The sequence below is a fragment of the Lepus europaeus genome, chromosome 15 (assembly GCF_033115175.1).
Source record: "Lepus europaeus isolate LE1 chromosome 15, mLepTim1.pri, whole genome shotgun sequence".
NCBI classification, from domain to species: domain Eukaryota; kingdom Metazoa; phylum Chordata; class Mammalia; order Lagomorpha; family Leporidae; genus Lepus; species Lepus europaeus.
In genome coordinates this window covers 91,949,097-91,961,380 of record NC_084841.1, presented here as the reverse complement: position 1 = coordinate 91,961,380, position 12,284 = coordinate 91,949,097, and the positions used below count along the sequence as shown (strand labels likewise).

Genomic DNA, 12,284 nt, shown 5'->3' with positions numbered 1-12,284 from the left:
TGGACTGTCCCCTCCAACCCACATCCCGCTGACTGACAGGTCCTGTACTCTGCCCTGAAGGCTGCTTCGAGGCCTCTGTCAGAAGCTTAGGGAGGGGCCGGCACTGTGGCAGTAAAGCCACCGCCTGCGGTGCTGGCATCCCATATGGGTGCCAGTTTGAGTCCCGGCTATCCCACTTCCCATCCAGCTCTCTGTTATGGCCTGGGAAAGCAGTAGAAGATGGCCCAAGTGCTGGGGCCCCTGCACCCGCGTGGGAGAGCCAGAGGAAGCTCCTGGCTCCTGGCTTCAGATCAGCGCAGCTCCGGCCGTTGTGGCCAATTGGGGAGTGAACCAGTGGATGGAAGACCTCTCTCTCCCTCTGCCTCTCCATAACTCTGCCTTTCAAATAAAATAAATAAATCTTTAAAAATAAATAAATAAAGCAAGCTTAGGGAAGGTGTCGAATGATCAGGGCCGGGAACCCCTCCACCTCTCACCACCCTTTCTCAACCAACCCTGAAAGATCAGCCAACATCTGCGGCTCCCAGAGGACTGCGGGGGCGGGCGGGCCCTTCACAGAGCAGGGCAGGAGTCCGGTTTCTGTTCCCCCGCTCCCTTGGCAGGCGCACTGCTGCTGGACGATCACCAAACCTCCTTGGCCTTGCTGCAGACCGAGACTCTGCAGGACACACGTCAGTTCAGAGAAGCGCAAGCCGGCTCTCCCCACCCCAGCCCAGTCCTGCGGGTGGGGGCTGGGTCCCCAGGGAGGGGGCGCGGAGGGAGAGGCGGTCTCCTTGCTTTCTCCCACCTGAGGCTGTGTATGTGTGGAATGCAGACTGGGGATGAAGCTGTCTGGAACGTGTGCCCAGGGCCAATGCTCCTGGGAGGGGAGGGCACCCGCTGTCAGCTCCCTGCAGGTGCCCCAGTTAGCCACAGGGCAGGCAGAGTGGCCCTCACTGCTCTACAGAGGGGTGACAGCCTTTCAGCTGGGACTCACTTTCAGCCCTGCACCGTGATACACCTGACCCAGGTGTGCCACAGCAACGCAGGACTGCAGGTGCCCCTGGGAAAGAGCACCCACCACACGGTCCACCGCAGCTACGGCTGGCCAGCACAGCTCTTGGAACACTGACCCAGTGAACGCCCTGTTCAGTGCCAGACCGATGGCCCGCCCCAGCGGGAACGCCCAGCACTCTGCGCTGGGACACGGTTCCCAGTGCTGAGGTCAAAGAGAAGCAGTTTCCAGGGGTGCTTGCTTGCTTTGAAGAGGTGGCCACACAAACACAGCCTGAGGCAGGTTCTGCTGCCCACGCAAAGCCCCGGAGCAAACAAAACACAGTGTCTGCGGCTCTTCCTTATTTTCTACTTCAGACCGGCAGTGCTCCCTGGAGCTCGGCTTCTGGCGTCAAACCAGGAAGGAAGCAGGTGGGGGAGAGAAGCCCAAGACAGGGGAATCCTCTCCCCACACTGCACCCAGAAAAAAGGGGAGGAATGGAGGAAGGGGTGCTCCCTGAGGGCCTCCACGGCCACCCTGTGAATGTGGCCCCGCAAGGACACCCAGCGCCAGCTCCATGCGGCTCCTGGCCCCAGGTGCTAGTCGGGGCTCCACCTGTCAGAAGCGAGGTGGGGGCGGGAGCAGAGACAGCACACGGGGTCCTAGCACCTTCACGTCTTCCAACGACGTGGTCAGAGTTCTATCCTCCAGAAAGCCGTGGCCATCTCTGCTGCACCGGCCACCACGCGTGCACCGTCCCCCGTGCCCTCACTGGCCAGGCCCCCTGAGGGACGGACCTTCCTGCAGGCAGTGTCACATCCCTGGCCTCCCTCACACAGCACCTACACTATGATCCTCTAAACTCTTTGGGTTAAAAACAGGAATCAAACAGCTCAGCTACCGGAGTTCAGGGTCTCACACATACTGGATCGAGGCCCCGTGGACTCCAGGGACCACTAAAGACATTCACACCCCTTATCAGAGCGCCTACGTTCAAGTGCTGGCTCCAGCTTCCTGCTAATGTAGACCCGGGGGGCGCCAGGGGAGTAGGTGGGCTCCTGCCACGCACATGTGAGGCCTCGCCCGTTTCCCAGCTCCCAGCTTTGGCCCTGGCCTTGGCATTGTGTCAGCTATTGCAGGCATCTGGGGAGTGAAGCAGCAGTTCTGCCTGACACTCAAGTCAACAAATAAATATGTTTTTTAAAAAAATCAGGGAGCTGGTGTGGTGCTGCAGTAGGTTAAGCTGCCACCTGCGATGCCGGCATCCCACACACTTTAGATCCAGCTCCCTGCTAGTGCACCTGAGAGAGCAGCCAAAGATGGCTCCAAGTACTTGGGCCCCTGCCACCCATGCAGGAGACCCAAATGGAGCTCCAGGCTCCTGGCTTCAGCCTGGCCGTTCAGGACATCTGGAGAGTGAACCAGCACAGAAGATCCATCTCTCCCTCTAACGAGAGGCCTTTCAAATCAATACATGAATCTTTTAGAAAATATCACTAAGGTGTTTCTAAAGAAAGTAGCTCCTGTGTTCATTTGTGGTTGCTGCACTGTGGTGACCCCAGAACTTGCAACAGGGCACCATCTGGGAGAAAGACAGAGCAGAGGGCACGCTCAGTTCCCCAGGATGGTCAGGAAATCTGAAGGAAGCCGGGCACAGGAGAACAGAGCACAGAACGTGGGGGAGCCTGGCCTGGCTGAGTCACGACCACGTGGAAGGCGGAGTAGAAGCCTGACACGCCCCAGCCTGTCTGTGGGCAGCACGCACTCAGCCTGGACCTAGAGAGGGGGTGATGGAGAAAGACTGTGTCCGTGTCCCCAGCACTGCCCGAGGACAAGTGCGCCTGGCCCCACGAAGAGGAGTAATCAGGCCCGACAGGTGCGAGCTGCCCGGGGAGAACACGCGGCAGCGGCTAAGGCACAGCTGAGAGGGGGCCGTGCCTGCGGCATATGGTGAGAACAGGACACAGCCCAGGCAGCGGGCAGGGAAGCCCAAGCCCTCACACAACCGCAGGGGACAGAAATCGGCCGGGGGCTCCACATTCAGGATGGGGCTGCCGGGCCATCCGAGCAATCCCACCCCCGGTGCATCGCACACTCAGACGCAGGGGTCTCCAACCCCAGCACAGGTCCCCAACAGCCACCGGCAGCCACACTCAAACAGAACCCTGCTGCCAACGAGAGCCTGCAGGCCAAGTAGACCCTGGGCAAGGAGTCCCCCAGGTATCCAACAGAGGCTCCCCTGCGGTCTCGGATGTGGGTCTGGCGAGTTGGGGGTGGGTCTGGCTGACTCTGGTCCATTCTACAGAGAGAACAGCATGGAGGAGATAGGGCAGCCACAAGGCCCACCACTCCCAGAGCCTGGACATTCCCTCAAAGCCTGCTCTACCCTGTGACATCATCCCGGGGACAGCAGCCACCCCAGGCAGGCAGTGCTCACAGGGGAACTGCCTGATCCCACTGGCAGGAAGCAAGGTGCACAGAGTCTAGGAGAGACAGATCCTGCAAGGTCACAAAGCCTGACGCCCTCTGAAGCAAAAGAAGGAACAAAAGACTGCGATCAAAATAAAGCCAGTGGGGGCCGGCACTGTGGCGTAGTGGGTTAAGGCCCCGGCCTGCAGTGCCGGCATCCCACATGGGCTCCAGTTCAAGTCCTGGCTGCCCCACTCCTGATCCAGCTCCCTGCTAATGCACCTGGGAAAGCAGCAGAGGATGGCCCAAGTCCTTGGGCCTCTGCACCCATGTGGGAGAAGAAGCTCCTGGCTCCAGGCTTCAGATCAGCCCAGCTCTGGCTGTTGTGGCCATCTGGGTGAACCAATAGATGGACGAAGACCTCTCTCTGTCTATACCTCTCTCTATAACTCTGTCTTTAGAATAAGTAAATCTTAAAAAAAAAAAAAAATTGAAGCTGGTGGCAGCCTTGGCGTTTACGGCAGATGCACATCCCACCGCAGCACCAAGGCCAGGGGTCTCACGTGACCAGAAGCCCTTCCCCCACTCCATACACCCCACCTCACGGTATTTCGCCTAAGTCTAGGTTCTGAGAATATAAAATATACAAAATGCAGCCATCTTCAGGCATCCTGGGGCCAGCGGGATCATGGGAAAGAAAAGGAATCCAAGGGGTGAGTGGCATCTCAGGCTCCTCCCACCCAGCCTGGCTGAGCTCTGCAGGCCTGGCAGGCCCTGAGCTCCCTTCTCCAGCACAAGCTGGGCTCCAGAAAGCGCCCTCCTTTCTGCTCCTTCCCCAACTGTCTCCCTCAGGCACCCAAACCTGCAGTGTCACTGCCTTCAACGCACAGGTTACATGTGCATCCAACAGGTGCAGCAGGAACTACTCTCTCACCTGTTCCTTTTCCTTTGCAATCTACTTCAGGCAGGCAGACAGGGAAGCTCCCATCTGCTGGGTCACCACCCCCAAGCCACCCCCCTGGGGATGTTGACAACAGCCAGGGCTGGGCCAGGCAGCAGCCAGGAGCTCAGAATTCAACCCAGGTCTCCCACCTGGGCGTCAAGGACCCAAGCACTTGAGCCACTGCCTGCTTCCTCCCAGGGGCACATGAGCAGGAAGCCAGAATCCGGAGGAGAGCAGGACCCCAGCCCAGGCTCTCTGATGTGGGATGAGTCCTAAACAGCATCTTAGCTGCCTCCGAAACAGATTTTTAATCTTTGAGACATCAAATACTTCCAGTTTGATCCTGCTTGGATTACAGGGTTAATGACAAGAACGACCTGCAAAAACAAAACAAAATAGGGCTGCTGTATTCTGAAATGGAAAAAGAAGTCAAACCCATGCCCTATCCAACCCACACAGAGGGGCTCTCACCCCCAGGTCTCCCCAGGTCCCTCTCACATGGTTTAAAAACTCGGGTACACTCTGAAAACCACCACAGAGGGAGCTTCCCCACCTCTCTGACCTGTACACCAAACACCCTGACTGTGGTCAGGCCTCTCTACCACCAGCCCTGCAGTCCCTGACCCACACCCCAAGGCTTCCACCCCTGGCCCCATCGCCCCTGACCTGCACCCTAAGGCCCCTCTGCAGCTGGCCCTGCCACCCCTGACCTGTACCCCAAGGCCCCTCCACCCCAAACTGGCACCCCAAGACCCCTCCACCTCTGGCCCCACCGCCCCTGACCGGCACCCCAAGGCCCCTCCACCCTTGGTCCTGCCACCCCTGACCAGCACCCCAAGGCCCCTCCAGCCCTGGCCCCACCGCCCCTGACCGGCACCCCAAGGCCCTTCTACCTCTGGCCCCACTGTCCCTGACTGGCACCCCAAGACCCTCCAGCGCCAGCCTACTTTCCTGATCCACACCCCCAGGTCACATGATGGTGGCTAGGCACCTCGGGCACAACAGACAGGAATGTGGTGGGAGGCCGTGACTCCCTCTTCCGCGTGATACACAGCTCTGTCTCCCCTCCCAGGCAGGACCGCGGGCATCTGCACGGCCCACAGGGCGAGCGCTGCAGAAGCCCAGTGTGTGCCCCACAAGGAGGCCTTTCAGCTCCCCCAGAGGGTGAAGTCAGCATCCTCCCCTAGGCCACAGAACAAGCTGACTCGTCTGGCCAGCTGGTCGGCTCGGAGAAGCCCCCAGCAGGAACCTCACTCCCCACGCAGAGGTCCTGCCATGGCTTTGTAAACACGCACGCTCGGAGGTCAGCAGCAGCCTCCAGGGGTCGGGTAGCGCCAGGTACACAGACCCCCACCCTCATGGCCTCCCCAACACCTCCCCACCGCCCCCTGCCTTTCTTTTCTGGTTCTGAGATGACAGCTCCTGCTCCAGAATAAACAGGCCTCAGCGCTGGGGCCCGGACCCCCCCACCCCGGCGCTGCGGCCCGGACCCCCCCACCCCGGCGCTGGGGCCCGGACCCCCCGACCCCGGCGCTGGGGCCCGGACTCCCCCACCCCGGCGCTGGGGCCCGGACCCCCCCACCCCGGCGCTGGGGCCCGGACCCCCCCACCCCGGCGCTGGGGCCCGGACCCCCCACCCCGACGCTGGGGCCCGGACCCCCCACCCCGGCGCTGGGGCCCGGACCCCCCCACCCCGGCGCTGGAGCCCGGACCCCCCACCCCGGCGCTGGAGCCCGGACCCCCCCACCCCGGCGCTGGGGCCCGGACCCCCCCACCCCGGCGCTGGGGCCCGGACTCCCCCACCCCGGCGCTGAGGCCCGGACTCCCCCACCCCGGCGCTGGGGCCCGGACTCCCCCACCCCGGCGCTGCGGCCCGGACTCCCCCACCCCGGCGCTGGGGCCCGGACTCCCCCACCCCGGCGCTGCGGCCCGGACTCAGCCACCCTCCATGCCCGCTGCTCTCCATCCTTGGTCCCCGCTCCCTCCTCATCCTGAGCTAACTGTCAGAAGCTGAGAACACATTCAGCCCGGATGGAATCCCAGCTCCACCACTGAGTGGCTGGAGCCCTGGGACAAGGTGTTTATACCGCTGCCCAGTTTTCTGGTCTGGATCGGGGGCAGGGACAACCCAGTACCTACTCAGGGGGGCACAGTGCACGCTACCCAGGCAGATACAGAATAAAGCCTGCTGAGAATAAAACCTGGGACCTGGGACCACTCACAGACATTAGTAATTGAAACACTTACTATTACTATTATTGTTGTTATTATTCATACAGTGTCACTTCTCCCAGGCAACATCTGTCCCTGCAACATCCCATCAGCAGTCAGCACAGACCCGGGGTGGGCATTCGCCTCAACAGCTAAGATCCTGGTCAAGACACCCGCATCACACAGCTGAGGGCCTGGGGTTCAAGGCCCAGCTCTGCCTCCCGACTCTGCTCATGCACACCCTGGGAGGCAGCAGGTGATGGCTCCAGTACGTGGGTTCCCACCACCCCCGGGGAGATCCAGACTGGGTTCCTGGTTCCCAGGCCAGGTCCTGGCCCATCTGTGGAGTGAACCATCACATAGCAGCTTCTCTTGCTCCCTCTCATAGATAAATTCGGGGGAAAAAAGACAGAAACCAGCTGGAGTTGTTCGGGATTATTCCACTGGACGAGTTACTTGAATGGTAATTAGGTGTTAAAATCTTTATGCAAAATTGCTATGAGAGCCATATCCAAAAATACACAGCTGTGGCTCCCAAGTCATCTCTACTCCAGCGTGGGGACACTACTTACCTGTACGGTCACAGACCTTGTTTCTCGAATGCCAGGCATAATTCTATCAAGGAAAAAACCCCTTAGAAGCTGGGGCCACACCACAGAGAGCTGCTGCACTTGGCACTCCCAGGGGATCACAGCGGGCGCCAGCCAACGCTTATGGAATATAGAACATTACACACTGGAAAACCAAAGGCAGTGGACAGGAGATGAAGGGCCTTCAGAACACGAGGGGAAGCAGCCTTTGCAGGATTCCGTTCACAGATTTTTTGCCACAAACAAGACTTAGTGACCAGATCGGAGTAGGGGCACCCAGCGCCCGGGGCAGGAGGCGGCCTGGGTTCTCAGCCCCCTGTCTCCCCAGAGACTGTACCCTCTCTTCTAACAAGAAGCTGTCTGTCAGAGGCAGGCCCAGTGCAGTGGCTAATCAGAGCCAGCTGTACAGCGATCTGGGTGGAAACAAAGTTGCCATTTTGACTGTGGTTTTCACCATATTCAGACACCAAGCACAATGATAAATGCGTTACCCAAGAGAAAGCTTCAAGGAAAAGGATATAGGTGGAGAGAACACACCCTTCTGAGTCACTCATGGTAGGGGGCCATCTTCACTGTGGGGGCCTCCTGTGGGCCTGCCCCAGCCCCTGCTCCCGCGTGGGAGGTGCAGTGCTGAGTGCTAGGTGCTGAGCGCTGAGTGTGAGCGCTGAGTCTATGTGGTGCCACAGCCTCCTGTGGGCCTGCCCCGGCCCCTGCTCCGCGCGGGAGGTGCAGTGCTGAGTGTGAGTGCTGAGCGCTGAGTCTATGTGGTGCCATGGCCTCCTGTGGGCCTGCCCCGGCCCCTGCTCCCGCGTGGGAGGTGCAGTGCTGAGTGCTAGGTGCTGAGTGCTGAGTCTATGTGGTGCCATGGCCTCCTGTGGGCCTGCCCCGGCCCCTGCTCCCGCGTGGGAGGTGCAGTGCTGAGTGCTGAGTGCTGAGTCTATGTGGTGCCATGGCCTCCTGTGGGCCTGCCCCAGCCCCTGCTCCCGCGTGGGAGGTGCAGTGCTGGGTGTGAGTGCTGAGTCTATGTGGTGCCGCGGCCTCCTGTGGGCCTGCCCCAGCCCCTGCTCCTGCGTGGGAGGTGCAGTGCTGAGTGCTGAGTGCTGAGTGCTGAGTCTATGTGGTGCCATGGCCTCCTGTGGGCCTGCCCCTGCCCCTGCTCCTGCGTGGGAGGTGCAGTGCTGAGTACTGAGTGCTGAGTGCTGAGTCTATGTGGTGCCATGGCCTCCTGTGGGCCTGCCCCTGCCCCTGCTCCTGCGTGGGAGGTGCAGTGCTGAGTGTGAGCGCTGAGTCTATGTGGTGCCATGGCCTCCTGTGGGCCTGCCCCAGCCCCTGCTCCCGCGTGGGAGGTGCAGTGCTGAGTACTGAGTGCTGAGTGCTGAGTCTATGTGGTGCCATGGCCTCCTGTGGGCCTGCCCCAGCCCCTGCTCCTGCGTGGGAGGTGCAGTGCTGAGTACTGAGTGCTGAGTGCTGAGTCTATGTGGTGCCATGGCCTCCTGTGGGCCTGCCCCGGCCCCTGCTCCTGCGTGGGAGGTGCAGTGCTGAGTACTGAGTGCTGAGTGCTGAGTCTATGTGGTGCCATGGCCTCCTGTGGGCCTGCCCCGGCCCCTGCTCCCGCGTGGGAGGTGCAGTGCTGAGTGCTGAGTGCTGAGTGCTGAGTGCTGAGTGCTGAGTCTATGTGGTGCCATGGCCTCCTGTGGGCCTGCCCCTGCCCCTGTTCCCGCGTGGGAGGTGCAGTGCTGAGTCTATGTGGTGCCATGGCCTCCTGTGGGCCTGCCCCGGCCCCTGCTCCCGCGTGGGAGGTGCAGTGCTGAGTGCTGAGTGCTGAGTCTATGTGGCGCCATGGCCTCCTGTGGGCCTGCCCCGGCCCCTGCTCCCGCGTGGGAGGTGCAGTGCTGAGTCTATGTGGTGCCATGGCCTCCTGTGGGCCTGCCCCGGCCCCTGCTCCCGCGCGGGAGGTGCAGTGCTGAGTGCTGAGTCTCCGTGGGTCCAGGTCCTTGAACACCGACATTCCTCTGCCCCCTTCCTGGGCTGAAGCTGCCCCCTGACCACGTGTGCCGCCCTCCCTGGCAAAGGCAGGCGGCCCTGCCTCGGCACTGGTGGCCGCGTGGGCTCACTGAGTGAGGGGGAGAAGAAGCCACCTCCCTGCAGGCAGGAGCCCCGTCTCACCTCAGCCCAACCAGCAGTAAAGGTGAGGTGCTGGCATCGGCCTGCTGACACCCTGGCCTTTCCTGTCAATGGGGTCAGAGCCTAGGAGGCTCCCTCAGAAGCCCACCAGAGGCCCCCGTGTGAGGCCGATCCAAAGCCCCACAGCGGCGAAGAAGGGCACTTCAGCTCTGCAGCCATCAGCGCCAGGCGCCAGGCCAAACGCCACATCCACTGCCAAGAAACCCGGCTCTCAGCCCTGGAGATGCCACCCTGCGGGGTCTGTCCAGGAGGCAAACACCAGCCAGGGCCCCACCCCATTCCCGGGGGAACCCCAGGGCCAGAGCAGGCGGGCATCCCAGGGCCAAGGACAGGCGTCCAGGAGAGGAGGCTGTGGGCTCATCAGGACAGCCGCAAAGGTGGCGGGGACGAATCACACCCTTTGAAGGAGGCCGTCCCCACCCCGACCACCAGGGGCACCCCCCCCCAGCGTGAAAGGCCAAGGCCGGCTTGGCAAGAGACTGAGCCCCACCCCACACGGCCCTCCCAAGCCCAGGCCGCAGGAGGAGAGGGGAGGGACAACTCACGTGGCGCCTCATCTCGTTGGCCACAGTGTGGGACATCATGACGCAGCAGAGCACGGCGACCAGGATGAAGTAGAGTGCGTACATGAAGCGCGTGCTCCGGGACTGGCGGATCTTGGGGCAGCAGCCGCAGCACAGGGAGCAGCCGGCGGTGCCGCAGCAGCAGGCCAGCTGGAAGGGAACACGGGGGCTCTCAGCACACGTGGGCGATGGCCCCCGCAGAGGCGGTGGGCTTCGGCCCCGGCTCCCCGCACAGGAGCCCCAGGGATGTCCTGGGTAAGAGGAGCCTGGGGGCACAGTTTCAGCACACCCCCACCCAGCTCTGGAGAACACAGGGAGCCGGGGCCCACCTCCAGCGCCCAGCTCTGGGGAGCACAGGGGAGCTGGAGCTCACCTCTAGCACCCAGCTCTGGGGAGGGAACACGGGGGAGTCAGAGCCCACCTCCAGCGCCCAGCTCTCTGGAGCACAGGGAGCCGGGGCCCACCTCTAGCACCCAGCTCTGGGGAGGGAACACAGGGAGCCAGGGCACACCTCCAGTGCCCAGCTCTGGGGAGGGAACACAGGGAGCCAGGGCCCACCTCTAGTGCCCAGCTCTGGGGAACACAGGGAGCCAGGGCCCACCTCCAGCGCCCAGCTCTGGGAAGCATGGGGGAGCCAGAGCCCACCTCCAGTGCCCAGCTCTGGGGAGCATGGGGGAGCCAGAGCCCACCTCCAGTGCCCAGCTTTGGGGAACACAGGGAGCCAGGGCCCACCTCCAGTGCCCAGCTCTGGGAAGCATGGAGGGAGCCAGAGCCCACCTCCAGTGCCCAGCTCTGGGGAGCATGGGGCAGCCAGAGCCCACCTCCAGTGCCCAGCTCTGGGAAGCATGAGGGAGCCAGAGCCCACCTCCAGTGCCCAGCTCTGGGGAGCACAGGGGAGCTGGAGCTCACCTCCAGCGCCCAGCTCTGGGGAGCACAGGGGAGCCAGGGCCCACCTCTAGCACCCAGCTCTGGGGAAGGAACCCAGGGGAGCCAGGGCCTACCTCCAATGCCCAGCTCCAGGGAGCACAGGGGAGCCAGGGCCTACCTCCAATGCCCAGCTCTAGGGAGCACAGGGGAGCCAGGGCCTACCTCCAATGCCCAGCTCTAGGGAGCACAGGGGAGCCGGAGCCCACCTGCAGTGCCCGTGATGGAATCAGCTGTGCCCACACAGTGGCCTTCCTGAGGTCTGCGGGCCATCCTAGCCAGGCCTAGCCAATCTCTGAATTTACAAAGGGGGCGGGGAAGCCCTGACTGACAGTCAAGCAGTCAGGAGTACAAGCATTTCAAGTTGTTCACGGAGACGGGAACTACAGGATGAGTTCAGCCGCAGGTGTGTGGCCTAGCAGTGCAGACACCCACGCCCCATATGGGGGGTGCCTGAATTCAACACCCAGCTCTGGCTCCTGACGCCACTTTCCAGCTAACGCAGACCCTGGGCGGTGGCAGTGATGGCCCAAGGAGCTGGGTCCCTGCCACCCATGCGGGAGTCCTGGGTTGACTTCCTGGCTCCCAGCTTCAGCTCCTGGCCCCTCAGGCATTCCTGAGGGTGTCCCAGCATTGGAGATTTTCCTGTCTCCTGCTCTCAAAAACCAGTAATAATAATAAATTTTGCTGTAAAAGATTCAAAATCCATACTTCTTTTTTCATGCCATGCACTTCCATGAATATTCTGAAGACTCACCAGAAGTGAGGCATCTTGGGGGCCCCAGGCTCAACCAGTGGGGTCTACACCAAGTCCAGGCAGTCAGTGTGGGGACTGAAGTGAATTGCAGACACCGAGCCAGTGTCGTGCATGGAGCTGGTGTTGCCCAGACTTCCACGGGGTGACCTGAGCGACCCGAGGCTCGTTCTGGCCAGCGCCCTGACCACAGGACATGCAGGAAGAGTCCATGCCACCCACAAGGTGGTCAGCAGGACTGGCCTGGCAGAGTGGCTTCACCCACAAGCATCAGGGGTGTGGGAGAGCCTGACAATGAAACAGAACAGGTTCAACTCATCTGAAGCTCTGTCATTAGCCCTCTTCGACGAAAGAAAGATTACGGCAATCAGCGAAGAACAAAACCAAAAATGGAGCCAAGAACTAGGACAAGGACAGATGAAGAAAAGGTCATTAAAAAAAAAGCAGTTGAGGGGTGTAGTGGGTGTAGTTGTGGTGCAGTGGGTGAAGCCACCATCTACAGCATGGGCATCCCATATGGGTGTCAGTTCAAGTCCCAGCTGCTCTTCCTCTTCCAATACAGCTTCCTGCTAATGCACCTGGGAAAGCAACGGAAGATGGTGCAGGTCCTTGGGTCCCTGCACTCACATGGGAGAATCCCAAGAAGCTGCTGGCTCCTGGCTTTGGCCTGGCCCAGCCCTGGTGATCAGGGCCACTTGGGGAACGAATCACTCTCATTTCATTCTCTCTCTCT

At 61.5% G+C, this 12,284-nt stretch overlaps 1 protein-coding gene across 1 annotated transcript in view; it reads right to left on the bottom strand.

Moving 5' to 3' along the window:
• Positions 1-12,284, bottom strand: part of SERINC5 (serine incorporator 5) — an 85,999-nt gene that overhangs the window by 34,635 nt on the left and 39,080 nt on the right. The window contains exon 2 of the mRNA XM_062212497.1: positions 9,856-10,023. Coding sequence (XP_062068481.1) covers positions 9,856-10,023 — 168 coding nt within the window. The remainder of the gene's footprint in view (positions 1-9,855; positions 10,024-12,284) is intronic.